At 33.3% G+C, this 10,565-nt stretch overlaps 1 protein-coding gene across 1 annotated transcript; it reads left to right on the forward strand.

Annotated features, from left to right (window-relative positions):
* LOC139488070 (transmembrane protein 180-like) lies at positions 1-10,076 on the forward strand. Its single transcript, XM_071273412.1, has 4 exons — positions 1-111; positions 7,494-7,648; positions 8,764-8,847; positions 9,612-10,076. Exons 1-4 carry the CDS (start codon positions 106-108, stop codon positions 9,871-9,873), a joined length of 507 nt encoding a protein of 168 aa, XP_071129513.1. The 5' UTR covers positions 1-105; the 3' UTR covers positions 9,874-10,076.
* Positions 10,077-10,565: the final 489 nt, after the last annotated feature.

Genomic DNA, 10,565 nt, shown 5'->3' on the forward strand with positions numbered 1-10,565 from the left:
AACAGGTAACGCACTTTTATACGTCGTAATATTGGTAGATTACAGTATGCGCATACGATGAATGATTTCATCGCGTTGTAGCAATATCATAGGAATAATATAGCCATGACAGTAAGTCGGGAAGGAATATTGTCTTATTGTGCTGCCGCTGTGGGCTTCCGATTAATCAGCTCAGCTTTTAACTTCTATTACGTCAAAGTGTTTCTTAATATATACCATATCGAAGAATATTGGTTTCAGGTCGCTCAAGTATCATATCTAATTTGGAATGCAATAAACGACCCATTGTTTGCCTATATCCAAGACAGTACAAATTGGAAATTTACCAAAACCAGACGAGAAAGCATTCTTTATTGTGGACCATTGTTTGCTCTTTCTTTTCTGGTACCATGGATTCCATGGGGAGACAGCAATACGATTGTTGGCCTGCATTTAATTGCCTCCCTCTTTCTTTGGGATACTATGTTTACCTTTATGGGTCTTGCTATGTGTGCACTTTTTACAGAGTTATCGCAGGAACCGGAAGATAGAATAGCTCTCACCCGTTATGCACAAATCGCAAGCATTATTGGGAGTCCTAGTATCATGTTACTGGAATTCACATCAGATAATTTACATAATTTCAGAGCTTTTCAAATGACAACTGTTCTCATTGCTTTTTGCTCTTGGTTGCTTTTCTTGTATTCTGGACTTCATGCTCATACAAGGTATGATTTGAAGAAAATGAAGAGAGAAGATGGAGACATTTCCCATGAGAAAAATATGAACGAATCTTTTTGGAAACAGACTTGTCAGATTTTATCAGACCGGAACTTTATAGCGTTTGTAATTACTAACTTTTTTCATGGATTGCATAAGGCATTTCTATCAGGCTTTATGGTTATAGTATGTGACCAACTTATATCTGATGAAGTTATTTCTTCAAGAATTCGAAAGACCTTCTATGGTGCAATAGGAATACTTTTATAGTCAACCTTATTTTGTAAGTGGAAAGAAATCGCGTGTTGAAAAGGCATGCGAACTTTGTCACGTTGGTTAATCTAACAGCAATCAATCAAGTAGTATGTGTAATGTATCTCCCTCATGCAAAGCTCTGATTCCTTTCACGGATTTGGCTATACTTTTTGGACCTTTTGGATTATAGCTCTTCATCTTTTATATAAGTTTTGGATTTCAAATATTTTGGCCACGAGCATCACTGAAGAGACATGTATTGTCGAAATGCGCATCTGGTGCAAGAAAATTGGTACCGTTAATTTTATTATTGTAACGTCATGCAAGTTCTCCAAAAAAGGGCAACGGTAGATTGTCGATGTTCTTATCTTAATTTGATTGATATGTTGCATTTCAAGGTGACAAACATAAACTGAGATAATCGTATGAACCCCACAAAAAGAGCATAACCGGTCGCGTTAAACGGATAGACGTTTCCTGACATACATACCTTAATGGCCATACTATATAAAAAAAAACCATTTGTTTAAGTCATAGATCAGGCACATATTCTTGTATCTAAAGACAGCGCAAAAAAAGTTGCAAGTGAGTTAAGATACAGACTCATCGTTTTGGCCAACCAATTGTTTTGGTGAGCACATCATTTGAAAGGACATACTTAAAGTATAAACATACACGAGAGAAACTTGTTTATTTGAGATATGTAAACGTCATACGATTGGGTAGATGGTATGCGAGCCTTCTGATGAGAAAATGAAAATTGACCATTAGGAAGATGAAATTATCGCGTGTTTGGATGATTCAAGTTTGAAGCCAACCTGTGTCAATATGCAGGAAAATATTAACATATAAGGACGCATTTCTAGCTTCGTTAGTATCCATAGTCTCTAGTTAATTGGGATATATGATATATATATGCACACTGAAATGTGGGTTATTCAGGGATGGACATTGATAATTATCTTGAAAATTTGGAAGCTGATTTTTCTTATTATCTTTGAACATTTTGTGTGAATTCTGCTGCACACTAAAACAGATACAGGTCGTCATGTATAGGTGCACTATAAGAGCTTAATGACATACTGATTGTCTGTTGGAATATGAACTCACCATACTCAACAAATACGGTATATAACTGATCAACAGATCAATATTGTGATGAAAACTGCTGTGACGTAATATCTTATCCTCCATTATAAAAAGAAACTATATTAAATTACAGACACGGCGTCCCCCGCCTCATTTTAAGACTGATGCCTCGAATTTTACATAAGCGGTCATCTCTCTCTCTCTTCAAATCGTCAGAATCAGATACATGTAGGATGGTATAAAAAATATGACGTGTTCAAACTTGAAAAAAAACATTTATCCATTAGCTATTAACTTGATGTTTTCGTAGAACAAAGGTATATAGAGGTCCGTTTCTATGTATATTGGCGTTTGTATATATAACAGTTAAGTGTTTCTGTTATTCCCTTTTTTCCTCTTATAGTTGATGTGTTTCCTTCAGTTTTGGTTGGTGACTCGGATATTTTTTAGTTAAATTGATTAATGTTTATTGAACAGCACCATACTTAGAATAAGACTGTATTCGACAGAGAACTTCATAAAAACAAAGCGGGTAAACTGTACGGCGAATAGCGGTAAATTATTAGAATATGTCCTTTTAGGCTATCATTCTTTCTTTGCTTCAGTGGTACCTATATCAGGTGGCGATGCTATACAAGGGTTAGATAAAAGTTGATGCCCATTTCATTTTCAATGTCACTTGTACCTTTTGTAACCTAAAACAGCCGAATTCTTAGCAAAATACTAACAGATATAATACATAAAACATTTTGCTTGTTTGAACACTTACATGTAACTTCGTCGTTTAACAGAAGGAGTTGCAATCCTAGCCAATTACAAAATTTACAAAATAAAGATTTAGAGTTAAAATGTGACATTTGAATGATAAGAACGCAGATGAAATAATTACTGGATGAATGGTAGGCAACACAAACACAAAATGGAGATGTGAACCATTGATAGTAAAATGTACTGTAAAAGTGAAGTAAAACACTTTTGTAAAAGTATACAAATACTCATCATAGATAACCATGTAAAATTACAATACACGCGTACAGCACTGTAGTAAAGATAACATATTACGCGCGTTTCGTCTTCAAAAGATACATCAATGACGCTCGAATCCAAACAAGAGGCTCTCAAGAGCCTGAATCGCTCACCTGAATTTTTTTGGTTTAATCTCTCATCAATGATTATTTTGGCTTTTCAATTTATTTAAATGTTCTTTGAATCGTCCTATTTTCTTCAAAAGCAAAAAAAAATCATTTTCTCCTATGTTCTATTTTAGCCATAGGAGCTATGTTTCTTGACATACAAGGAAATGAAATATAAAATTTATACTAGATACTCTGAAACTCTGAAACTCATTTAGCCTAAGTTTGGCTGAAATTGATACAGCAGTTTCATAAGAGAAGATTTTTTAAAGTAAGTCAACATGATGAACAAATTGTGAAAAAAGTCTTTAAAGGGCAATAACTCCTAAAGAGGTCAATTGACAATTTTGGTCAAATTGACCTATTTGTAGATCTTACTTTGCTGATCATATTTGCTGTTTACAGTTTATCTTTATCTATAATAATATTCAAGATAATGACCAAAAACTGCAAAATTTCCTTAAAATTACCAATTAAGTGGCAGCAACCCAACAATTGGATGTTTGATTCATCTGAAAATTTCAGGGCTGATAGATATTGACCTAATGAACATTTTTACTCCATGTCAGATTTGCTCTAAATGCTTTCGTTTTTGAGATATAAGCCAAAAACTGCATTTGACCCCTATGTTCTATTTTAAGTAACGGCGGCCATCTTTTTTGACGGATCAAAAATCAAAGCACACACTTTGTGCAGGATAATCTAAGGAACAACCATACTAAGTTTCAACCAAATCCATTCAGTAGTTTCAGAGGAGAAGATTTTTTAAAGTTAGCAAATATGATGAACAAATTGTGAAAAATTGTCATTAAAGGACAATAACCCCTTAAGGGGTCAATTGACAATTTTGGTCATATTAACTTATTTGTAGATCTTACTTTGCTGATCTTTTTTGCTGTTTACAGTTTATCTTTATCTATAATAATATTCAAGATAATGACCAAAAACTGCAAAATTTCCTTAAAATTACCAATTAAGTGGCAGCAACCCAACAATTGGATGTTTGATTCATCTGAAAATTTCAGGGCTGATAGATATTGACCTAATGAACATTTTTACTCCAGTCAAATTTGCTCTTAATGCTTTCGTTTTTGAGATATAAGCCAAAAACTGCATTTGACCCCTATGTTCTATTTTAAGTAACGGCGGCCATGTTTTTTGACGGATCAAAAATCAAAGCACACACTTTGTGCAGGATAATCTAAGGAACAACCATGCTAAGTTTTAACCAAATCCATTCAGTAGTTTCAGAGGAGAAGATTTTTTAAAGTTAGCAAATATGATGAACAAATTGTGAAAAATTGTCATTAAAGGACAATAACCCCTTAAGGGGTCAATTGACAATTTTGGTCATATTAACTTATTTGTAGATCTTACTTTGCTGATCTTTTTTGCTGTTTACAGTTTATCTTTATCTATAATAATATTCAAGATAATGACCAAAAACTGCAAAATTTCCTTAAAATTACCAATTAAGTGGCAGCAACCCAACAATGGTTTGTTTGATTCATCTGAAAATTTCAGGGCAGATAGATCTTGACCTAATGAACATTTTTACCCCATGTCAGATTTGCTCTAAATGCTTTCGTTTTTGAGATATAAGCCAAAAACTGCATTTGACCCCTATGTTCTATTTTAAGTAACGGCGGCCATGTTTTTTGACGGATCAAAAATCGAAGCGCACATTTTGTGCAGGATATACTAAGGAACAATCATGTTAAGTTTCATTCAAATCCATTCAGTAGTTTCAGAGGAGAAGATGTTTGAAAAATTGTTAACGACGACAGACGACGACGACGACGACGACGACGACGTCGACGACGACGACGACGACGACGGACGCCAAGTGATGAGAAAAGCTCACATGGCCTTTTAGGCCAGGTGAGCTAAAAAGGACATGCGATATAGAAAGACATAACAAAACAGTTGTTTTTGATTTTGATTAATCAACAGTCCTATGATCATGCGTTCGAAGCCTTTTGCGCGATATACCTTCATTAGAAACGCTCAATGTCAAATATTTAAACGCTAATGATGTATAAGATCCAAAAGAGCTGAAGAGCTATACGACCAAAAAAGTAATACTAAATAGAAAAATCCCTCTAGGGTCTTTAAAAGTACATAGTATTTATAGCTAGATACCGGATACTGTTTTATCCAAAAGTACAAATTGTTTTTTTTAATTAAAATAGGTAAATATCCTTGATACGTGACAATAACAGTAAATTTGTGTTATCAATTGATGTCAGGATACGAATGTGGTAACCTTTTCATTGCAATATAGCGTATTTCATAAGATTGATACAAATATGAAAGTTAGTCAGGAGAGAATGAATAGTATCTTAAGGTTCAGCTAATGTAGTTTTCGGGTTGATCCGCTCAGCTTTTAACTTCTATTACGTCACAGTATTTCTCAATATTTATAAAATCGAAAAATATTTGTTTGAGGTGGCCCAAATGTCAAATTTTATTTTGAATGCTTTAAACGATCTATTGTTTGCCTTTACTAGTATACCAGACAGTTCAAATCTGAAATTTACCAAAATCCAGGTGATAATACATTTTGTATTGTGGTCTGTTCTTTGCGTTTTCTTTTCTGATAACTATACTCATGCTGACAGCCAGTTTTAGCAGCCAATCAAGTTAGCAGCCACTTTTTTCCATTTCTGATACCATGGTTTCGAAGAGAAGGGAGCATTATGATGTTGGCTGTATTTGATTGTCTCCCTAATTCTTTGGGATACCATGATTAATTTCATGCGTCTCGCTATGTCCTCATTATTTAATCGTTTTGCACAAATCGCAAGCCTTATTTGAAGACCTAGTATAATGTTACTGGGATTCACATCAGTTAATTTACAATTTTTCAGACTTTTTCAAATGACAACTGTTATAGGTGATTGATCCAGGTTTTTACTCAGACAGGTATTCAGGGCTATATACTTTGATATGGTTAAACTGATTTCATGGGAGGTTGAAATCTCATAAACATGTTAACCCCGCCGCAATTTTGCGCCTGCCCCAAGTCAGGAGCATCTGGCCTTTGTTAGTCTTGTATGATTTTTTATTTTAGATTCTTGTGTATAAATCGGAGTTTAGTATGACGTCCATTATCACTGTACTAGTATACATATTTTTTAAGGGGCCAGTTGAAGAACGCCTACGGATGTGAGAGTTTCTCGCTACATTGAAGACCCATTGGTGGCCTTCGACTGTTGTCTGCTCTATAGTCAGGTTGTTGTCGCCTTGACACATTCCCCATTTTTTTTCATGATAATCTAAACATATTTCTATTGTAAACACTTTGATATAACTTGTATCGTCTCTTTGTGTCTATCTTATCAGGAACTTCGTTTCTTTAAGCAATATTTTGTCATATCTTGGAATATTTTCTGAGTATGTCTCCTTCTAAGTGATTGCCACGTCCACTTGTATTTTTGTTCATCTGATGAGTTACGCCTTTTTCAACTGATTTTTATGATTCGTTCTTATTATGCCCCATCTACGATAGTAGAGGGGCATTATGTTTTCTTGTCTGTGGGTCCGTTCGTTCGTCCGTTTCACATCTTTTTTTATATAGTTTAAATAAATGTATATCGGGATGTTTATTTCTTCAATCTGTCTAAGCATTTCTGTTATATATGACAGATATGAAAAAAATGTTCTGTACTTTTTTAACCTCATTCACAATACTAGTAGTTATTGAGGGATTTGCCTATTTGACTTGTTACTTATTAAGTTCTATGCGCTATATATTTATCTCCCTACCTCATGTTTTGGTATGTCAAGTTGGACTTACGAACAGCTACCACGTCAGGAACATAGCATTTTTGTTTTCTGCTAAGGCATTGTCAGTTTGTTTTTGAATTTGCATTGGAATGTCCCTTTGATATCTCCTTTCTCTCTTTTATTAGTTATTATATATAAGGATATAGTTATATGCCTGTGGTTCGTTTTGATAAGTGCTGTTTAGAGGGACATCGGTCTATTCGCCTTCTTTTAACATTGACATTGTCCATCTTTCCTAGTTTTTTTGTGAATTCTGATTGACTATTTGAATATCACCTTTTGTTTACAGAAAATCAATCATTCGTTCAATTACACATAATACTGGAGTGAAGTATCTCGGCAGTTATTTTCGTAAACGTCTGGTCAAAGATGCTCAAAACAGTCCACAGCGCGCAATTATGAAAAATTATTATAAAAAGACTAGGAGTTTTGTTATTGATATGACAATACCAAATTTTCAAAGTAAAACAACATTTCTTTATGAAAAAAAAATAAGTAGCAAGAAAAAATATTTACTGATGTTTTCAGGTTATTGTGATTATGGGGGCACCATTACTTCGGAAATATTCCTACTTCAAGGTGATAAGATGTAGTTATGTGTATACTGTGTTGGCTGGGTTGGTTATGTTTTGCATTGGCCACAATCATCCATGGTGTTTGATGCTGTTCCTTCTAATGGATAGGTAAGTAATCGAGTTCATGTAAACAAACAATAGAAAAAAGAATGAGAATAAAATACATTAGATGTATTTAAAAAAATCTATGAACAAAAAAAGTTATAGGGAACTGTGACACAGAGATATGCATCGTCTGTTTATAATTTTGATAGTAAATGTATAATGAAAACGTAAAATTTAAAAAAGCAGCATTATATAACATTTAAATATGCAAAACTTTCAATTTTAAAGATCTTTAAAGAACCATCACTGAAATGATGGCCAAATGATATCCTTAAAATTATTGGAATAAACAATTGAAAACAACACGTTTTATAATTTCAATGCGTCCGAAGCGCTTTTCTGGATTTACCTTCATCAGGAAAGCTCAAAGCCAAACATTTGAAATACGAGGATGTATAAGTACCGAAACCGTTGAAGAGCTATATGACAAAAATACTTAAAATTGAAAGCCAAATAAGATATGCCAATAAATAATTGACTTATGATTAGTGTTCTCTTTACTGACGTTATCACAATCTTTGGCATATAAACTATGAATATGAAAATCTTTCAAAGTCAGTAGGCCATGAATGAGATGACGGCTCTAACAAATCCATAGAAACTAGATGTACTTATGCTTATATAACTATATACCAAATATAAATGACTTATCATCATGTTTCCCCTTTAAACTGACATCATCACAAACATTATCAGATAGTTAATGCCACGACCGGAAACAACAACCTAAGTCTTGGCTCTAAAACTTCGTCATGGCAAGAAGAAAAGAAGGTATGAGATGTGCATATGGTCCTAAATTTCTTGAACCTTTCACAAAAATGTAGATTTAATTGATAAAGAAAAGAAAAGGTTAATATGGACATTTCAGGACAGAAAGCTCCCTTGATATCTCAATATGATGTCATATAATATATTTGGTTCAAAATGGTCTTTTAGGTAGTATATTTTTGGACAAATTAAATAGTAACCAAGACTATTATGTTGTAAATTTAATACTTTTAGGTTTTCAAATTCAACGGTAAAAAGAAGCATTATTTTTTTCAATTTAACCAAAACACTCCAACATATTATAGTAGAGTTTAATGCTTATATATGATTTTAACTATTTTATGTTAAAGCTGTGCATCAGGTGCTACCTTTGGTCTTTTTAATATGCCACTCGCAGACATAGCCGATGAAAACAAAAGAAAGTATATGAGAAAGTATGTATAATCATATTCATATATACACATGGTTACATAGACTATGTTAATAGAAAAAACAGATTTTCAAAAGTTAAGTACAAAATAACCTTACATTTGCTTCATTTGACTCGTCTGCCTCGCAGATAGCAATAGTTGTCATTTAAGTTCAGATGAGGTGAAATTTTATCATTTAGGAAATAGAATAATATATTACAGTCAGTAGTCTTGTTTTTTACATAAGCAAATGCCTGTACTAAGTCAGGAATATGACAAGTGTTGTCCATTCGTTTGATGTGTTTTTGTTGATTTTGCCATTTGATTAGGGACTGTCGGTTTTGAATTTTCCTCGGAGTTCAGTATTTTTGTGATTTAACTTTTTCTTCATATAGATTTAAATGAAATACCATCCATTAAAATGACACATTAGTGAACCTCATTTTGTTGATCAATGGCACGAAACAACTCTTGGGGAAAAATTAAAAATGTGTTACCCACTGTTCATAAAAAGGAAGAGTCCACTTAGACTTTAGTTACTATATATAGTTATATCAAAGAAAAACTATTACTTGACCAGAATGCATGTAATTGGGTTGATTCATATATAATGACTAGTCCTAGAATAAAAGAGCCATACACTTAATGAATGTACTATATATCATACAAAAAGAAGTCGCAGTTACATAGAGCAACTTCTAGTTACTTTTTTGTCGGTTGATTATAAACATATGTTGTTTATTCTTAAATATCGGGCACTGTCATTACTGTGTGCATATATTTTGCAGGCATCCCATATCATCAATGGTATTCGGCACTAATGCATTGATAACTAAGCCAGCTTTTTCATTGTCACCAATGTTTGCCGTTTCAATATTGAATTCATATGGATATAACGAACTTAAAGATAAGACAAACGTAGCTACACCAGAACTGAAACAGGTTATGTTTACGTTAATTTGTTGGTATCCAATTATTGTTGGAATTATCCAGTTTACTTCATGGTCATTTTACCGTGTTAGGTCAAATAAAGACGAAATTAACCTGTAAAGTGGTGTATATTATCTGAACTTATTCTTGTGTTCAGCGATACTCTTTATTGTTTCAAATACGAAGAGTGTGCATGCACATAGACAATAAATGCAATTATTAATGTTATCAAAACAATCTAGTTCTTTTCAAAAGTTTGCAGATATTTTTGATTGTATATTAAAAGATTTTTTATTTGTTAATAAAATAAATCAAGACATGTTTATACTGCATATAACAAATTTTATGTTATAGTTTGTTTCTGTGTGTGTTACATTTTAACGTTGTGATTATAAGACGTGTCACGGTATCTTTCTATGCCAAATTCATGTATTTAGTTTTCATGTTATATTTGTTAATCTCATCGGATTTTGTCTAATGCTTAGTTCGTTTCTGTGTGTGTTACATTTTAATGTTGTGTCGTCATTCTCTTATATTTAATGCGTTTCCCTCGGTTTTGGTTTGTGACCCGGAGTTTTGAACATCGGTATACTACTGTTGCCTTTATTTATGACCTTCTTTTCCTTCCAGAGCACCTGAGACCACCCCTAGTTTTTGGTGGGGGTTTGTGTTCCTCAGTCTTTGGTTTTCTGTGTTGTATTTTGCACCGTTGATTGTATATAGGTATAGTAAGATGTGGTATGAGTGTCAATGAGACAACTCCCCATCCAAATAACAATTTATAAAAGTAAACCATTATAATATAGGTCAAG

The sequence above is a fragment of the Mytilus edulis genome, chromosome 9 (genome assembly GCF_963676685.1).
Source record: "Mytilus edulis chromosome 9, xbMytEdul2.2, whole genome shotgun sequence".
NCBI classification, from domain to species: Eukaryota; Metazoa; Mollusca; class Bivalvia; order Mytilida; family Mytilidae; genus Mytilus; species Mytilus edulis.